At 35.4% G+C, this 21,817-nt stretch overlaps 1 protein-coding gene across 1 annotated transcript in view; it reads left to right on the forward strand.

Annotated features, from left to right (window-relative positions):
- Positions 1-21,817, forward strand: part of LOC133577199 (FRAS1-related extracellular matrix protein 2-like) — a 129,146-nt gene that overhangs the window by 61,898 nt on the left and 45,431 nt on the right. The window contains exons 4-6 of the mRNA XM_061930832.1: positions 1,042-1,272; positions 9,721-9,846; positions 14,648-14,899. Coding sequence (XP_061786816.1) covers positions 1,042-1,272; positions 9,721-9,846; positions 14,648-14,899 — 609 coding nt within the window. The remainder of the gene's footprint in view (positions 1-1,041; positions 1,273-9,720; positions 9,847-14,647; positions 14,900-21,817) is intronic.

Consider the following 21,817-nt stretch of genomic DNA (forward strand, 5'->3'; position numbering starts at 1 on the left):
TTGATTAGGAACACTGTCCAACGACGGACACTTGATTAGGAACACTGTCCAATGACAGACACTTTATTAGGAACACTGTCCAATGACGGACACTTGATTAGGAACACTGTCCAACGACAGACACTTGATTAGGAACACTGTCCAACGACAGACACTTGATTAGGAACGCTGTCCAATCCAATGACGGACACTTGATTAGGAACACTGTCCAATGACGGACACTTGATTAGGAACACTGTCCAACGACGGACACTTGATTAGGAACACTGTCCAATGACGGACACTTGATTAGGAACACTGTCCAATAGTGGACACTTGATTAGGAACACTGTCCAATGACGGACACTTGATTAGGAACACTGTCCAACGACGGACACTTGATTAGGAACACTGTCCAATGACGGACACTTGATTAGGAACACCATTCAATGACAGACACCTGATTAGGAACAGTGTCCAATGACGGACACTTGATTAGGAACACTGTCCAATGACGGACACTTGATTAGGAACGCTGTCCAACGACGGACACTTGATTAGGAACACTGTCCAATGACGGACACTTGATTAGGAACACCATTCAATGACAGACACCTGATTAGGAACAGTGTCCAATGACGGACACTTGATTAGGAACACTGTCCAATGACGGACACTTGATTAGGAACGCTGTCCAACGAGATGTGTCCACAGCGCAGGTGTGCCTAATGAAGTGGCCAGTGTGATGTTCAGTAAAAGGCTGACAAGTCCTCCTTCATCTCGTGTCTGATTGTGCCGCCAGCACTTGAATGCACCGCTAATAGGCCTGCTTGTCACACTTGTGCATGTTCCATAATCATCATTTCCCATAATTCCCCATCATGACTTGTTTGATGTCAGGCCGTCACTGAAAAGGAGGCACATTTCCCGTCTTTGAATCTTCTCATAAAGAAGTCGTTGACAAATAAATCCGACGTGTTCCCAAAGCTCTGACAGGGATCACTGATGGCAGAAGCGCTCCTGAGGCGTCTAATCCGCTCCGCTTGTGTTCCGCCACCACAGGGATCGGCACGCGGGACGGCAGCGCCAAGAAGGACCAGGACTTCAGGGGGAAGTCCCAAAAGCAGGTCCAGTTCAATCCGGGTCAGACCAGCGCCACCTGGCGGGTCCGCATCCTGGCGGACGGCAAGTACGAGCAGTCCGAGACCTTCCAGATTCTTCTGTCCGAGCCGGTCATGGCGGCGCTGGAGTTTCCCGCCAAGACCACGGTGGACATCCTGGATCCTGGCGACGGTCAGTAGCCATCATGCTAATATTGAAACATGACTTAGTTGTTGGTCCTAAGAAAGTCTGACTGTGCTACGTGAGGCAGATAGCAGTACAACGCTAGCTAAGCTAAATGCTAACAAGACAAAACATTGAAGCCAGTTTGGCTGCTAGCTAGTTGAATCTAATAGTTAACATTAGCATGTCAGCGCTAACTGATTTAAAGAAAAGAGAAAAAAGCTTTAATTAGGTTGATTTTAACTGGACGCTAACTAAGTCATTGGAAGCTAACTCGGCTGAAAGCTAACTTAAATTAGCTGAGATAAGAGATCCACATTGAAGTTAGCTGAGATAGAAGATAAGTGAGGAACATCTACAGGAAGTAACAGCTAGCGTCCACTGAAGTAGCTGCTAAGTTGCTAACTACGTGGGAAATCAAAGCTAAATGTTTTAAACAAGCTAATTGAGATAAAACAACACACAAATGTCAACACAAGACACAAATGTCAACACAATACACAAATGTCAACACAACACACACACGTCAACACAAAATTCAACACACAAAAGTCAACACAACACACACATGTCAACACATGCATGTCAACACAACACACACTTGTCACAACACACAAATGTCAACAGAATACACAAAAGTCAACACAACACACACATGTCAACACAACACACATGTCAACACAACACACATGTCAACACAACACACAAATGTCAACACAATACACAAATGTCAACACGAAATTCAACACACAAAAGTCAACACAACACACACATGTCAACACAACACATGTAAACACAACACACACATGTCAACACAACACACACATGTCAAAACACACGCATGTCAACACACAAAAGTCAACACAATACAGAAAAGTCTACACAACACAAACATGTCAACACAACACAGAAATGTCAACACAATAAACAAATGTCAACACAAAATTCAACACACAAAAGTCAACACAACACACACATGTCAACACAATTCACAAAAGTCAACACAACACACACATGTCATCACAACACACAAAAGTCAACACAACACATGTAAACACAACACACACATGTCAAAACAACACACGCATGTCAACACACAAAAGTCAACACAATACACAAAAGTCAACACAACACACACATGTCAACACAACACCTCAGAAGTCAACACAACCCACAAAAGTCAACACAACTCACAAAAGTCAACACAAAACACAAAAGTCAACACAACACAAAAAAGTCAACACAACTCACAAAAGTCAACACAAAACACAAAAGGCAACACAACACATACATGTCAACACAACACACACATGTCAACACAACACATGTCAACACAACACACACATGTCAACACAACACCTCAGAAGTCAACACAACCCACAAAAGTCAACACAACACACAAGTCAACACAACACACAAGTCTACACAACACACAAATGTCAACACAACACAAAAAAGTCAACACAACTCACAAAAGTCAACACAAAAGTCAACACAACACACACATGTCAACACAACACACACATGTCAACATAACACCTCAGAAGTCAACACAACACACAAAAGTCAACACAACACACAAGTCAACACAACACACACAAGTCTACACAACACACAAATGTCAACACAACACACAATTGTCATCATAACACACAAATGTCAACACAACACACACATGTCCACACAAAAGTTAACACTACACACAAATGTCAACACAACACACAAAAGTAAAAAAACACACAAAAGTCAACACAACACACAAATGTCAACACTACACACAAATGTCAACACAACACACACAAGTCAACACAAGACACAAATGTCAACACAACACACACATGTCCACACAAAAGTCAACACTACACACAAATGTCAACACTACACACAAATGTCAACACAACACGCAAAAGTCAAAACAACACAAAAGTCAACACAACACACAAATGTCAACACTACACACACATGTCAACACAACACACACATGTCAACACAACACACACATGTCAACACAACACCTCAGAAGTCAACACAACCCACAAAAGTCAACACAACTCACAAAAGTCAACACAAAACACAAAAGTCAACACAACACAAAAAAGTCAACCCAACTCACAAAAGTCAACACAAAACACAAAAGTCAACACAACACATACATGTCAACACAACACACACATGTCAACACAACACATGTCAACACAACACACACATGTCAACACAACAGATCAGAAGTCAACACAACCCACAAAAGTCAACACAACTCACAAAAGTCAACACAAAACACAAAAGTCAACACAACACATACATGTCAACACAACACACACATGTCAATACAACACACACATGTCAACACAACACACAAATGTCAACACAATACACAAAAGTCAACACAACACACACATGTCAACACAACACACACATGTCAACACAAAACACAAAAGTCAACACAACACAAAAAAGTCAACACAACTCACAAAAGTCAACACAAAACACAAAAGTCAACACAACACATACATGTCAACACAACACACACATGTCAACACAACACATGTCAACACAACACACACATGTCAACACAACACCTCAGAAATCAACACAACACACAAAAGTCAACACAACACACAAGTCAACACAACACACAAGTCTACACAACACACAAATGTCAACACAACACACACTTGTCATCATAACACACAAATGTCAACACAACACACACATGTCCACACAAAAGTTAACACTACGCACAAATGTCAACACTACACACAAATGTCAACACAACACACAAATGTCAACACAACACACAAAAGTCAAAACAACACACAAAAGTCAACACAATACACAAATGTCAACACAACACACACATGTCAACACAACAGATGTAAACACAACACACACATGTCAACACAACACACACGTCAACACAAAACACAAAAGTCAACACAACACATACATGTCAACACAACACACACATGTCAACACAACACATGTCAACACAACACACACATGTCAACACAACACCTCAGAAATCAACACAACACACAAAAGTCAACACAACACACAAGTCAACACAACACACAAGTCTACACAACACACAAATGTCAACACAACACACACTTGTCATCATAACACACAAATGTCAACACAACACACACATGTCCACACAAAAGTTAACACTACACACAAATGTCAACACTACACACAAATGTCAACACAACACACAAATGTCAACACAACACACAAAAGTCAAAACAACACACAAAAGTCAACACAATACACAAATGTCAACACAACACACACATGTCAACACAACAGATGTAAACACAACACACACATGTCAACACAACACACACGTCAACTCACAAAAGTCAACACATTACACAAAGGTCAACACAACACACGCATGTCAACGCACAAAAGTCAACACATTACACAAAAGTCAACACAACACACACATGTCAACACAACACACAAAAGTCAACACAACACACGCATGTCAACGCACAAAAGTCAACACATTACACAAAAGTCAACACAACACACACATGTCAACACAACACACAAAAGTCAACACAACACACACATGTCAACACAACACACACATGTCAACACAACACACAAATGTCAACACAACACACAAAAGTCAACACAACACACACATGTCAACACAACACACACATGTCAACACAACACACACATGTCAACACAACACACACATGTCAACACAACACACGCATGTCAACACACAAAAGTCAACACAAACAGTATCTTTCACTTGTCTTCATAGTGTGACTGCTGTTAGTAAAAAGTCTTCATGTCCTCCTGAAGTCAGTCTGGTCCTCACAGCGTCCTCTCATGTCTCATCTCTCATGTCTCATCTCTCATGTCTCATGTCTCATGTCTCCTCTCTCATCTCTCATGTCTCATCTCTCATGTCTCCTCTCTCATCTCTCATCTCTCCTCTCTCATGTCTCATGTCTCATGTCTCCTCTCTCATGTCTCCTATCTCATGTCTCCTCTCTCATCCCTCATGTCTAATGTATCATGTCTCCTCTCTCATGTCTCCTCTCTCCTCTCTCATCTCTCATGTCTCCTCTCTCATGTCTCATGTCTCCTCTCTCATGTCTCATGTCTCCTATCTCATGTCTCCTCTCTCATGTCTCATGTCTCATCTCTCATGTCATGTCTCATCTCTCATGTCTCCTCTCTCATGTCTTATGTCTCATGTCTCATCTCTCATGTCTCATGTCTCATCTCTCATGTCTCCTCTCTCATGTCTCCTCTCATGTCTCCTCTCTCATGTCTCATGTGTAATGTCTCATGTCTCCTCGCTCATGTCTCATGTCTCCTCTCTCATCTCTCACGTCTCATGTCTCCTCTCTCATGTCTCATGTCTCCTCTTTCATGTCTCATGTGAACTCTCTCATGTCTCCTCTCTCATGTCTCATGTCTCCTCTCTCATGTCTCATGTCTCCTCTCTCATGTCTCATGTCTCCTCTCTCATGTCTCATGTCAACTCTCTCATGTTTCATGTCTCCTCTCTCATGTCTCATGTCTCCTCTCTCCTCTCTCATGTCTCATGTCTCCTCTCTCGTGTCTCATGTCTCATGTCTCCTCTCTCGTGTCTCATGTCTCCTCTCTCCTCTCTCATGTCTCATGTCTCATGTCTCCTCTCTCGTGTCTCATGTCTCCTCTCTCCTCTCTCATGTCTCATGTCTCATGTCTCCTCTCTCGTGTCTCATGTCTCATGTCTCCTCTCTCATGTCTCATGTCTCATGTCTCCTCTCTCATGTCTCATGTCTCCTCTCTCGTGTCTCATGTCTCCTCTCTCATGTGTCATGTGTCTCATGTGTCCTGTGTGAGTGGGCTGCAGTGGTGCAGGGTTGAAAGTGGTCATTGCAACAAGCGTCCTCCCCTGTGACTTCATTACAGCATCATGCTGGCCTGTGAAGATTGTCTAATGTGACAGCGATGCTTCACTCTCTCTGAAGACGACCTCCATGAGACCAAGATCCCCAGGAGGAGCTCAGAGGACGCTAAACCCTCCTAGTCTCTGGCCACTCGTACTCCATATTGTTGTTTTCCAGGCGGGGACAGCGAGAGCCTCAGTCTGGCTCTGATGATTGATAACGAGGTCTTGGAGCGCCGCGTAATTAGGCGTCGCTACGCCGAGCTCTCCGACTACTTCCTGTCAAAGATCACAGGCTGTGGGTCCGCTGAAGACTGCCTGCTTGCTGCTGCCGCCAGCAGCTTTCTTACACAAGACAGCTCTTTTTTCACTTTCACTTTCACTTTCTACAAATACTCTTTGAGAAAAACTTTCTACAAGATTTTTTTTTCCATTTGAGAGATTGGCTGTCTAATAGTGGACACTTGATTAGGAACACTGTCTAATAGTGGACACTTGATTAGGAACACTGTCTAATAGTGGACACTTGATTAGGAACACTGTCTAATAGTGGACACTTGATTAGGAACACTGTCCAACGGTTGACACTTGATTAGGAACACTGTCTAATAGTGGACACTTGATTAGGAACACTGTCTAATAGTGGACACTTGATTAGGAACACTGTCTAATAGTGGACACTTGATTAGGAACACTGTCCAACGGTTGACACTTGATTAGGAACACTGTCCAATGATGGACACTTGATTAGGAACACTGTCCAACGGTTGACACTTGATTAGGAACACTGTCCAATGACGGACACTTGATTAGGAACACTGTCCAATGACGGACACTTGATTAGGAACACTGTCCAGTGGTGGACACTTGATTAGGAACACTGTCCAATGACGGACACTTGATTAGGAACACTGTCCAGTGGTGGACACTTGATTAGGAACACTGTCCAATGACGGACACTTGATTAGGAATACTGTCCAGTGGTGGACACTTGATTAGGAACACTGTCCAATGACGGACACTTGATTAGGAACACTGTCCAGTGGTGGACACTTGATTAGGAACACTGTCCAGTGGTGGACACTTGATTAGGAACACTGTCCAATGACGGACACTTGATTAGGAACACTGTCCAGTGGTGGACACTTGATTAGGAACACTGTCCAATGACGGACACTTGATTAGGAACACTGTCCAGTGGTGGACACTTGATTAGGAACACTGTCCAATGACGGACACTTGATTAGGAGCACTGTCCAGTGGTGGACACTTGATTAGGAACACTGTCCAGTGGTGGACACTTGATTAGGAACACTGTCCAATGACGGACACTTGATTAGGAACACTGTCCAGTGGTGGACACTTTATTAGGAGCACTGTCCAATGACGGACACTTGATTAGGAACACTGTCCAGTGGTGGACACTTGATTAGGAACACTGTCCAATGACGGACACTTGATTAGGCACACTGCCCAATGGCGGACACTTAATTAGGAACACTGTCCAATGGCAGACACTTGATTAGGAATACTGTCCAGTAGTGGACACTTGATTAGGAACACTGTCCAGTGGCGGACACTTGATTAGGAACACTGTCCAACGGCAGACACTTGATTAGGAATACTGTCCAGTAGTGGACACTTGATTAGGAACACAGTTCAGTGGTGGACACTTGATTAGGAATACTGTCCAGTAGTGGACACTTGATTAGGAACACAGTTCAGTGGTGGACACTTGATTAGGAATACTGTCCAGTAGTGGACACTTGATTAGGAACACTGTCCAACGGCAGACACTTGATTAGGAACACAGTTCAGTGGTGGACACTTGATTAGGAACACAGTTCAGTGGTGGACACTTGATTAGGAATACTGTCCAGTAGTGGACACTTGATTAGGAACACTGTCCAGTGGCGGACACTTAATTAGGAACAATGTCCAACGGCAGACACTTGATTAGGAACACAGTTCAGTGGTGGACACTTGATTAGGAACACAGTTCAGTGGTGGACACTTGATTAGGAATACTGTCCAGTAGTGGACACTTGATTAGGAACACTGTCCAGTGGCGGACACTTAATTAGGAACAATGTCCAACGGCAGACACTTGATTAGGAACACAGTTCAGTGGTGGACACTTGATTAGGAACACAGTTCAGTGGTGGACACTTGATTAGGAATACTGTCCAGTAGTGGACACTTGATTAGGAACACTGTCCAGTGGCGGACACTTAATTAGGAACACTGTCCAACGGCAGACACTTGATTAGGAATACTGTCCAGTAGTGGACACTTGATTAGGAACACTGTCCAGTAGTGGACACTTGATTAGGAACACTGTCCAATGACGGACACTTGATTAGGCACACTGCCCAATGGCGGACACTTAATTAGGAACACTGTCCAATGGCAGACACTTGATTAGGAACACAGTCCAACGGCAGACACTTGATTAGGAATACTGTCCAGTAGTGGACACTTGATTAGGAACACTGTCCAGTGGCGGACACTTAATTAGGAACACTGTCCAACGGCAGACACTTGATTAGGAACACAGTTCAGTGGTGGACACTTGATTAGGAACACAGTTCAGTGGTGGACACTTGATTAGGAATACTGTCCAGTAGTGGACACTTGATTAGGAACACTGTCCAACGGCAGACACTTGATTAGGAACACAGTTCAGTGGTGGACACTTGATTAGGAACACAGTTCAGTGGTGGACACTTGATTAGGAATACTGTCCAGTAGTGGACACTTGATTAGGAACACTGTCCAGTGGCGGACACTTAATTAGGAACAATGTCCAACGGCAGACACTTGATTAGGAACACAGTTCAGTGGTGGACACTTGATTAGGAACACAGTTCAGTGGTGGACACTTAATTAGGAACACTGTCCAACGGCACACACTTGATTAGGAACACAGTTCAGTGGTAGACACTTGATTAGGAACACTGTCCAGTGACGGACATTTGATTAGGAACACTGTCCAATGACAGACACTTGATTAGGAACACTGTCCAACGGCGGACACTTGATTAGGAACATTTTCCAGTGGTGGACACTTGATTAGGAACACTGTCCAACGGCGGACATTAGATTAGGAACACTTTCTAGTAGCGGACACTCGATTAGGAACACTGTCCAACGGCGTACACCCGATTAGGAACACTGTCCAACGGCGGACACTTGATTAGGAACACTGTCCATTGGCGTACACTGGATTAGGAACGCTGTCCAACGGCGAACATTAGATTAGGAACACTGTCTAGTGGCGGACACTGGATTAGGAACACTGTCCAGCGGTGGACACTTGACCGAGCGATACAGAACACTGATATCGTGATACAGTTTTCTGCCATATCACCCAGACCTAACCGAACTCCTCCAGTCTCGCCTTTATGAGCCTTACTGGGAGCAGAGAATCTCTCCTGGAGGCGGTTCCAACTTAATCTCCAAAAGTCTTCTAATTATCCGAAAAGTCCCCAACAACAAATGGTGGTCCAACTTTAAGTGTCTGATGGCTAAAATCTTCTTCTGCCTTCCATCAGAGTCCACCGTCTTCTTCCCGGAGCCTCTCCTGTCGGTGGAGGAGGACGTGGGCCGTCTGTCCATCCCGGTGCATCGCAGTGGGGACGTCAGCGAGGAGCTCCTGGTGCTCTGCTACACTCAGCAAGGTAGGACCTTGAACGCCTCGTCATACGCTCCCCTTCTCCCCCAGCAGGGGGCGTTCATTCCAATCAACAACCAAAGAAAGGCAGCCACTTAAGCCGCTAGCGCGATGCTAACATACAATGGGCGATCCCATTGACAGGCTAACGTTAACTAGCACCCGGCAGAGAGCGATCGCCTTTGTTCATGCAACCAACCTTGCTTCCGTACTTCCGCTTTCTTCCCGCAAAGAAGGGAAACAATTATCCAACGCATTTTTTTGGTGTCTGTTGCGATCGACCGATTATTGGCGCCGCAAATTCTAGGAATTCCTGGAATTTTTTTGAACTTGTAAATGGGAGTTTGATTGTCCAAGGTGAGTGTGGATGGTGGAACGAATCAAATCGGATGAGAAATGTCACGCCACGCCGTGCCCTATGGCTATTCATTGTCAATGGGGAGAAGATTCTAGGAAATTCTGAAAAAAACGGGAATTTTGGAAAGGGAAAACTTGTTTTGCCTTCGATATATCAGAAGAGTCGTGTGTGTGGATGGTTGAGAGGTCGGAATCGGGTTATAAGGGGGAACTGCATTAAAAAAAAATACAGAAATAAACAAATTATAAAATTACAAAATATTAATACAATAAATAATCATTATTAAATGAGTAAATAAAGGGGAACTGCATTTTAAAAAATGAAACAAATACAATCTATTCATTAAATAAATGATAAAAAAAATAAATTAATTAATAAGGTAGAACTGCATTAAAAATATAGAAAGATTAATGAATTAACAAAATTACAAAGAAATTGATTTTAAAAAAATATTAAAAAATCAATAAATGAATAAGGCATTATAAATAAACAAAATAAATACATTTTAAAAATGACAAAATACTTATAAAATAAATAATAACTAAAAATAAATAAATGATTAGCAGGAAACTGCATTAAATAATAAGCAAAGAAATAAGTGAAAGAAATTACAAAATAGTAATGAAATTATTCATTAAAAAAGGAAAAAAGGGGGAACTGAATTTTAATAAATGAACAAAAATAAATGAAAACATTTTAAAAATAATTATAAAATGGATTTAAAAAATTTTTTTAAATACATTGATAAGGGGGAACTGCATTAAAAAATCAACAAAATTAAACAAATTCTAAAATGACAAAATATTAATAAAATAAATAATAATAATTAAATACGTAAACAAGGGGGAACTGCATTAAAAAATGTAAAAATTATTATAAAGTAAATAATGATAAAAATGATGTAATTAATAAGGAAGAGCTGCATTAAAAATATAGAAAGGTAAATAAATGTAAAAAATTACGAAAAAATTTATTTAAAAAAATAATGATTAAAAAATCAATAAATGAATAAAGGGAAATTGCATTATAAATAAACAAAATGAATACATTTTAAAAATGAAAAAATACTTATATATATATATATATACTTAATAATAATTAGAAATAAATAAATTATAAGCAGATAACTGCATTAAATAATGAACAAAGAAATAAGTGAACAAATTTACAAAATATTAATGAAATTATTCATTAAAAAAGGAAATAAGGGGGAATTGAATTTAAAAAACGAACAAAAATAAATTAAAAGATTTAAAAAAATCAATTATAAAATAGATAACAATAAAAAAAATACATTGATAAAATCAACAAAAATAAACCCAATTCTAAAATTACAAAATATTAATCAAATAAATAATAATAATTAAATGAGTATATAACGGGAACTGCATTAAAAAAAATTAAGTAAGAATTATTAATAAAATATATAATGATAAAAAATGAATTAATTAATAAGGATGAACTGCATTAAAAATATAGGAAGATAAAAAAATCAACAAAATTACAAATAAATGAATAAAAAAAAGTATGATTAAAAATAAATAAATAAGGAGGAACTGCATAAAAAAATAAACAAAATAATAACTTTTAAAAATGACACAACGTCAATGAAATGTCACATTCAAAAGTGGGCTTTTGCAAATGGTAGCTGTCATACCAACACAGAACGTTGGATGTTGTGACCTCATGAACCGCCTATAAAAAATTTAAAAGCAGCCATTGGATTGAAAACGACGGGTTTTAATGAAATGTTAATACATTCGCGTTAATGGATTTTTCTCAAGTCATGGATCGTGAAGCCGGTTCTCTGAGTGCCGTCAAAAGCCATCAGGAAGAACCAGGGTTGGGGGCGGGCCGCGCCTTGTTTGATTTGCAGCCGCAGAAAGGTCAACACGCCACAAAGTGTGCTAGCACCGCCTCTCATCCACGCACCGCTCATTACAGGTGACATTTCAACCTCATCACCAAACAACCGCCATCTCATTAGCAATGAGCACGGGAAATTAGGGCTAATTAGCGCCGCACGGTAAACATTGAACATCCAGACTGTGATCCGGATCATTCCTAAAACCAAATTACGTGTTCCTTATCCCATTTCTGACATTTCCTGAAAGTTTCATTGAAATCTGCACATACCTTTTTAAGCTAGGTCGCTAACTAACTAGCCAGTCAACAGACAAACCACGCAAACCCCTGGATCTGGTGTTTTGTTGCGCCCTGGAAAGTGTTAACGCTGTAAGTGTTGTCCTTATTATGTGCCAGCTGTTTGATTGTAATGTGCACGGAGGTTAATTTGTGTCTTCATTACGAAAGGTTTTGTTTTTTTTGACACCGGATTTATGTAACTGAATTTTTTGCGCATCAAAATATGTTTGTTTTAAAATTCAGTGTTTGAATAATACGCAGAATTTTTTATACACTGACATTTTTTTTACACTGGATTTTTTTAGTCTGCTTAGGCTGCTGCCCCCTCGACCTGACATCGGATAAGCGGAAGAAAATGGATGGGTGGAGGGATCAATTTTTTACACAGAATTTTTATACACTGAATTTTTACACACTGAATTTTTTTTTACACTGAATTTTTAAACACAGAATTTTTAAACACTGAAATTTTTTTACACTGAATGTTTACACATTTAATTTGTAAACGCTGAAATCTTATACACCGAATTTTTTATACACTGAATTTTTTCACACTGAATTTTTTTACATTGAATTTTTAAACACTGAAATTTGTAAACGCTGAAATTTTATACACTAAATTTTTATACACTGACATTTTTTGTACCCTGAATTTTTGTACACTGAATTTTTACACACTGAAATTTTTAAACACTGAAATTTGTAAACGCTGAAATTTTATACGCTAAATTTTTTATACACTAAATTTTTTCACACTGAAATTTTACACACTGAAATTTTTTATACACTGAATTTTTACACACTTAATTTGTAAACGCTGAAATCTTATACACCGACTTTTTTATACACTGAATTTTTTTACACTGAATTTTTAAACACTGAAATTTTTTTACACTGAATTTTTACACACTTAATTTGTAAACGCTGAAATCTTATACACCGACTTTTTTATACACTGAATTTTTTCACACTGAATTTTTTTACACTGAATTTTTAAACACTGAAATTTGTAAACGCTGAAATGTTATACACTGAATTTATATACACTGACATTTTTTGTACCCTGAATTTTTGTACACTGAATTTTTACACACTGAATTTTTTAAACACTGAAATTTGTAAACGCTGAAATTTTACACGCAAAATTTTTTCACACTGACATTTTTTATACACTGAATTTTTTTTTTTACCCTGAATTTTTGTACACTGAATTTCTACAAACTTAATTTTTGAACAGTGAAATTTGTAAACGCTGAAATTTTATAAACTGAATTTTTTATACACTAAATTTTTTTCACACAGAATTTTTTTACACTGAATTTTTAAACACTGAAAATTGCAAACGGTGAAATTTTATACACGTAATTTTTACACACTGACATTTTCTTTACACTGAATTTTTATACACTCAATATTTACACACTGAATTTTTTTTTTACGCTGATTTTTTTTACTCTGCTTAGGCTGCTGCCCCCGCGACTTGACCTTGGATAAGCGAAAGAAAATGAATGACGGATGGATGAATTTTTTACACTGAATTTTTAAGCACTGAATTTTTAAACACTGACATTTTTTTACACTGAATTTTTACACACTTAATTTTTGAACACTGAAATTTGTAAACACTGAAATTTTATACACTGAATTTTCTATACACACATTTTTAAACACTAAAATTTGTAAACCCTGAATTTTTATTCACTGAAATTTTTTCTACACTGAATTTTTACACACTGCTGCCCCCGCGACCCAACCTTGGATAAGCGGAAGAAAATGAATGACGGATGGATGAATTTTTTACACTGAATTTTTAAGCACTGAATTTTTATACACTGAATTTTTTTTTTCCACTGAATTTTAATACACAAACATCTTTTTACATTGAATTTTTAAGCACTGAATTTTTATACACTAACATTTTTTTTACACTGAATTTTTAAACACGCTTTTTTGCTAACAATTTTTTTTCCAATGAAATTGTCAGTATAATTAATTGGATGTAATAAAAATTCAGTTGACAAAATTCGGTGTAAAAAAAATTCCATTAGAGGTGTACAAATCGCCATGTAAAATCGCTAATGCTAATCAGTAGCATGTCAACAGAAAAGCCAATGTATATTAGCAACAAGCTAACGCAATTTCTTCGTTGCTATAAGGGGAGTTTTGAGAAAATGAAAGGTTTTTGAGTGTGCCTTATGGTCCCAAAAATAGGCCACACATCAAACCTTATCAGCCACAGTTAAAAGTAGGAAATAGGACATTTATGGCCTCAACTTTCATAGTAACGGCGCCCTCTCCTTACAAGGTTCCGCCACCGGCACGGACCCAGGCAGCGTCCTGTCCTACTCGGACTACATCTCGCGGCCCGAGGAGCACGCCAGCCTGCTGCGCTTCCACGGGGGCGAGCGGGAGAAGTGGTGCGGCGTGGTGGTCATCGACGACTCTCTGTACGAGGGCCAGGAGCACTTCAACGTCAGCCTCTCCTCGCCCGTGGGGGGCCGCCTGGGCCGCCGACACCCTTCTGCCACGGTCGCCATCCTGGAGGACAGAGACGACGGTAACTATACCGCCATGTTGCGTTTCCACGTCACCGTCGTCCAGGTGCTCATTAGAAGACGCTCCACGCCGGGTCCTGCTAGATCCTGCCGTCTTACTTTCACGTCGCAGCGTCAGATTTGGGGGAAAAATCAACTAAAAAAAATTGCTGCTGGGAAACACTCTGCTCGTAATTAAACAAATTCTAAAATTACAAAATATTAATACAATTAATAATAATAATCAAATGAGTAAATAAGGGGGAACTGCATTTAAAAAACATTTTAAAAGTAAGAATTATTATAAAATAAATAATGATAAAAAAAATGATGTAATTAATAAGCAAGAACTGCATTAAAAATATAGAAAGATAAATAAATGAACAAAATTACAAAGTGATTGATTAAAAAAAGATTAATAAATAAATGAATAAGGGGAAACTGCTTTATAAATAAACAAAATGAATACATTTTAAAAATCACAAAATACTTATAAAATAAATAATAACTAAAAATAAATAAATTATTAGCAGGAAACTGCATTAAATAATGAACAAAGAAATAAGTGAAAGAAATTACAAAATATTAATGAAATTATTCATTAAAAAAGGAAATAAGGGGAAATGTATTTAAAAAAATGAACAAAAATAAATTAAAACATTTAAAAAATAATTATAAAATAGATAACAATAAAAAAATACATTGATAAGGGGGAACGGAATTAAAAAATAAACAAAAATAAACAAATTCTAAAATTACTAAATATTAGTAAAATAAATAATAATAATTAAATGAGTAAATAAGGGGGAACTGCATTTAAAACAAATAAAAAAGTAAGAATTATTAATAAAATAAATAATGATTAAAAAAAGAATTAATTAATAAGGAAGAACTGCATTAAAAATATAGAAAGATAAATACATTTAAAAAATTACAAAGTAATTGATAATTTAAAAAAAAGATTAAAAAATCAATAAATTAATAAGGGGAAACTGCATTATAAATAAACAAAATGAATACATTTTCAAAATGCCAAAATACTTATAAAATAAATAATAACTAAAAATAAATACATTATTGACAGGAAACTGCATTAAATAATAAACAAAGAAATAAGTGAAAACAATTACAAAATATTAATGAAATGATTCATTAAAAAAGGAAATAAATGGGAATTGAATTTTAAAAAATAACAAAAATTAATTAAAACATTTAAAAAATAATTATAAAATAGATAACAATAAAAATAATACATTGATAAGGGGAAACTGCATTAAAAAATAAAAAAAATCAACAAATTCTAAAATTACAAAATATTAATAAAATAAATAATAGTGATTAGATGAGTAAATAAGGGAGAACTGCATTTAAAAAAATAGAAAGATAAATAAATTAACAAAATTACAAAGTAATTGATTTAAAAAAAAAGATTTTAAAAAATCAATAAATGAATAAGGGGAAACTGAATTATAATCAAACAAAATTAATACATTTTAAAAATGACCAAATACTTGTAAAATAAATAATAACTAAAAATAAATCAATTATTAGCAGGAAACTGCATTAAATAATAAACAAAGAAATAAGTGAAAAAATTACAAAATATTAATGAAATTATTCATTAAAAAGGATTAAGGGGAAATTGAATTAAAAAAATGAACAAAAATAAATTAAAACATTTAAAAAAATAATTATATAATAGATAACAATAAACAAATACATTGATAAGGGGGAACTGCATTAAAAAATAAACAAAAATCAACAAATTTTTAAATTACAAAATATTAATAAAATAAATAATAATAATTAAATGAGTAAATAAGGGGGAACTGCATTTAAAAAAAATAAAAAAGTAAGAATTATTAATAAAATAAAAAATGATACAAAATGAATTAATTAATAAGGAAGAACTGCATTTAAAAAAATTAATTAAAAAAAATTGCTGCTGGGGAACACTTATAGGGGAAGTGCGTTAAAGAAATAGATTTGAAAAAAATTTAAATACACTATCAACAAAATAAGGAATTGTTGAAAAATAAATAAGGTGGAACCGCATTAAAAAAAATATATATATTATTAAAATAAATAATGTTAAAAAATAAATAATTTAATAAGGAAGAACTGCATTAAAAATATGGAAATATAAATAAATTAATAAAATTACAAGAAAATTAATTTAAAAAATAATGATTAAAAAATGTATAAATGAATAAGGGGAAACTGCATTATAAATAAACAAATGAATACATTTTAAAAATGACAAAATACTTATAAAATAAATAATAACTTAAACTAAATAAATTATTAGCAGGAAACTGCATTAAATAATAAACAAAGAAATAAGTGAAAGAAATGATAAAATATTAATGAAATTATTCATTAAAAAAGGAAATAAGGGGGAACTGAATTAAAAAAATTAACAAAAATAAATTAAAACATGTTAAAGATCATTATAAAATAGATAACAATAAATAAATAAATACATTGATAAGGGGAAACTGCATTAAAAAAATCAACAAAAATAAACAAATTCTAAAATTACAAAATATTAATAAAATAAATAGTAACAATTAAATGAGTAAATAAGGGGGAACTGCATTAAGAAAAAAAAGTAAGAATTATTAATAAAATAAATAATGATAAAAAATGAATTAATTAATAAGGAAGAACTGCATTAACAATATATAAAGATAAATAAATTAACAGATTTACAAAGAAATAGATTTTTAAAAAGTATGATTAATACTAAATAAATAAGGAGGAACTGCATAAAAAAATTGACAAAATAATAACTTTTAAAAATGACACAACGCTAATGAAATGTCACATTCAAATAGTAGCTGTCATACCAACACAGGAAGTCCAACTGGTGTCTCGTCACTGTCGTCCAGGTGCTCATTAGAAGACGCTCCCCGCCGGGTCCTGCTAGATCCTGCCGTCTTACTTTCACGTCGCAGCATCAGATTTGGGGGGGGGAAATCAACTAAAAAAAATTGCTGCTGGGAAACATAAATACTGTATATACAGTATAAATACTGTAATTATAAATACTGTAATTATAAATACAGTATATACAAATAGAGTATATATAAATACAGTGTATATAAATACAGTTCATGTGCGTACAAAATATTAAAATGGTAGCTGCTTCCATGAGGAGAGCGACAGCTGAAAATTGTGAAAGGTGCGCTGACACAAAGATGGCCGCACATAGTAATTAACGCTAATTGTATTCACACACACACACACACACACACACACACACACACACATACACTTGAAAGTGACCCCCCCACAGGGCAGACAGGAAGTGTGCGTCACTCCAGCTCACTCACCTCTCGCCACTTTGCCAGGGCAGACATGTAAATTAGCCTTTCGGCTGCGGAGTGTTCCGGCGTGTTCTGTGGGCAAAAGTATTAAAATAATAATAAATTACTTACTTAACAATTTTTTGAAGGCGTCCTTTTTTGGGGGCTGAGGAGAAATAGTGTGAGTTTTTGGGGAAAACTGTCATTGTTCTAAAAATAATAATGCATCAAAATCTGTGTTTTTATGAAATATTGACCTATTAGGCTGTAATTACAAATAAATTAATTTAAAATAAATTATGATTAAAAAAATCAATTAATGAATAATGGGGAACTGCATTATCAATAAATGCATTTTAAAATGACAAAATATTTATAAAATAAATAATAATAAAAAAATAAATAAATGAATAAGTGGGAGCTGCATTAAATAATAAACAAAGAAATGAATTAAAGAAATTACAAAATATTAGTGAAATTTTATAATAATTAAAAAATAAATAAATAAGTAGGAAATGCATTAAAAAAATGAACAAAAATAAATTTAAAAATTATAAAATAATTATAAAATAGATACAATACAAAAATAAATACATTGATAAGGGGGAACTGCATAAAAAATAAAAAATAAATTAAAATGACAAAATATTAATACAAAAATAATTAAATGAGTAAATAAATAAAATAAATGAAAAAAATATATTAAAAAAATATTAATCAGTGTTTTTATGAAATATTGACTTATTAGGCTGTAATTACATCATCTCAAGTATTCCACTCTGCTACTCATTTTTGTTAATATTGCATATTTATTTATTTTATATATATATTTAAATATTATTTATATATATTTATTATTTATAAATGCATCTTCCTGCACTACCATGAGCTTATGTAACGAAATTTTGTTCTTATCTGTGCTGTAAAGTTCAAATTTGAATGACAATAAAAAGGAAGTCTAAATCTAAGTCTAAGTCTAATATGTTATGTTTTCCTCATAATTAAAAAAAAATTGTTTTTTTTTGTTTTTTGATTTTTTTAACAAAAAGAGCATGAACCATAAAAAATTTTTATATATAAAAACGTTATATGTCTAGATAGGAATGAAGCTGTTAAACAATTTAAAGCATTGAAAGTAAAAAGAAATAATATATATATATATATATATATATATATATATATATATATATATATATATATAACTTACTTATAACACCTTTGGGAGGGCGTCTGTTTTTGGGCTAACTATCATTGTTCCAAAAATAATAATGCATCATAATCAGTGTTATTAAATATTGACCTATTAGGCTGTAATTACATCATCTCAAGTATTACACTATGCAATATGTTTTGTTAATATTGCTTTTTTTTTTTCATAATAAAAATGTTTTTTTTTTGTAGAAAAAGAGCATAAACCATACAAAAAAAATTACAAATATATAAAAACTTCATATCGATTAATAAGTCTGAAGCTGACAAATTTAAAGTCTAGTAAATTAAAAAAATAATATTATATAACTTACTTATAACACTTTTTTGAGGGCGTCTGTTTTTGGTTGAAGTAGAAATAGTGTGAATTTTTGGGGGGAAATGGTCATTGTTTTAAAAATAATAATGCATCAGAATCAGTGTTAAGAAATATTGACCTGTTAGGCTGTAAATTACATCATCCAAAGTATTCCATTCTAACACTCATTGTTGTTATTATTGCATAGTTGATGTTTTCCTCATAATAACTTTTGGGGTGCAAAAAGAGCATAAAACTGTTAAAAAAATCCCAAAAATTACAAATGTATAAAAAACATTTATATCTACGGATAGGTCTGAGGCTGAAATCCCCTGAAGAGCAGGGAAACCTGATGAAATAGCCTCTATGTTTTTTCCTGACCTAACGTGCATGAATGTGTATATATATATATATATATATATATATATATATATATATATATATATATATATATATATATATATATATATATATATAATATATATATATATGTATATATATATATATATATATATAATATATATATATATGTATATATATATATATATATATGTATATATATATATATATATATATATATATATATATATATATATATATATTTGTGTATATGTATACATATGTATATGTATATATATATATATATATATATATATATATATATATATATATATATATATATATGTCTTAATAAGGTTATCCAAAAAATAGTGCTCGATACCGTAGTAGAGCGCAATATATGTATGTGTGGGAAAAAAATCACAAGACTATTTCATCTCTACAGGCCTGTTTCATGAGGTGGGGTACCCTCAATCATCAGGAGATTTTAATGGGAGCATTTGCATACCATGGTTTATATAGGGCACAGAGTGGGTGGGTACAGGCTGGCCTAGGGGCGTGGTGATTGGCTCATGTGTTACCTAGGAGGTGTTTCCGTCTATGGCGGCATGTTGTTACAATTTCGCTGCGCTTGTTGAGGGATGACAGGTCTGGACGGTAAATAATAAACAGTTTCTCTTTCAAGCATAGGTTGCATCTTTTATTACCACTATTGTAAGGTGTGCTGGATGCAAGAATTTGCCATGTTATTGAATATTCAACATTATTGTCTTTGAGGTCCCAAATGTGTTTGCTGAGTTCTGTGGTATTTCGCAGGTTTTTGTTCCTGAAAGAAGCCTTGTGATTGTTCCATCTGGTTTTGAATTCTCCCTCGGTTAATCCTACATATGTGTCGGATGTGTTAATGTCCTTGCGTATTACCTTAGATTGGTAGACAACTGATGTTTGTAAGCACCCCCCGTTGAGAGGGCAATCAGGTTTCTTTCGACAGTTACATCCTTTGTTGGTTTTGGAGTCGCTTTGTCCGGGGGCCGACGGCTCATTTGCAATTGTTTTGTTGTGGTTTGAGATGATTTGTCGTATATTGTTCATACAGCTGTAGCTCAATTTAATGTTGTTCTTGTTGAATACTTTTCTTAGGGTGTTGTCTTTGGGAAAGTGTTTGTCAATCAGATTGAGGAATTTGTGTCCAATGTTAGTTGAGACGTTTTTGCTGTATGGGGGGTTGTACCAGATGATGTCGTTTCGTTTTCTGTTCTTTTTCGGTTGGTTTCCTGGCGTGGGTTCATAGGTGAGGGTGAAATTGTATCCGCTTTCATCAAGGGCTTTTTGGTACGGGGGGGTTGCTTGGTCAAATTCAGCTTTGCTAGATGACAGCATCGATAGCCTTTTATTAATTCCAGTAGGTATTCTGTGGGTGGTTGCTGTCATGGTGCACGTATTGGAGTGTTGTGTTGGGTTTCGTGAATGGTTGGTAGCTGTTATTTCTCAGGTTGAAAGTGACGTCAAGGAAAAGTATTCAACAAGAACAACATTAAATTGAGCTACAGCTGTATGAACAATATACGACAAATCATCTCAAACCACAACAAAACAATTGCAAATGAGCCGTCGGCCCCCGGACAGAGCGACTCCAAAACCAACAAAGGCTGCAACTGTCGAAAGAAACCTGATTGCCCTCTCAACGGGGGGTGCTTACAAACATCAGTTGTCTACCAATCTAAGGTAATACGCAAGGACATTAACACATCCGACACATATGTAGGATTAACCGAGGGAGAGTTCAA

Source organism: Nerophis lumbriciformis, linkage group LG37 (genome assembly GCF_033978685.3).
Source record: "Nerophis lumbriciformis linkage group LG37, RoL_Nlum_v2.1, whole genome shotgun sequence".
NCBI classification, from domain to species: Eukaryota; Metazoa; Chordata; class Actinopteri; order Syngnathiformes; family Syngnathidae; genus Nerophis; species Nerophis lumbriciformis.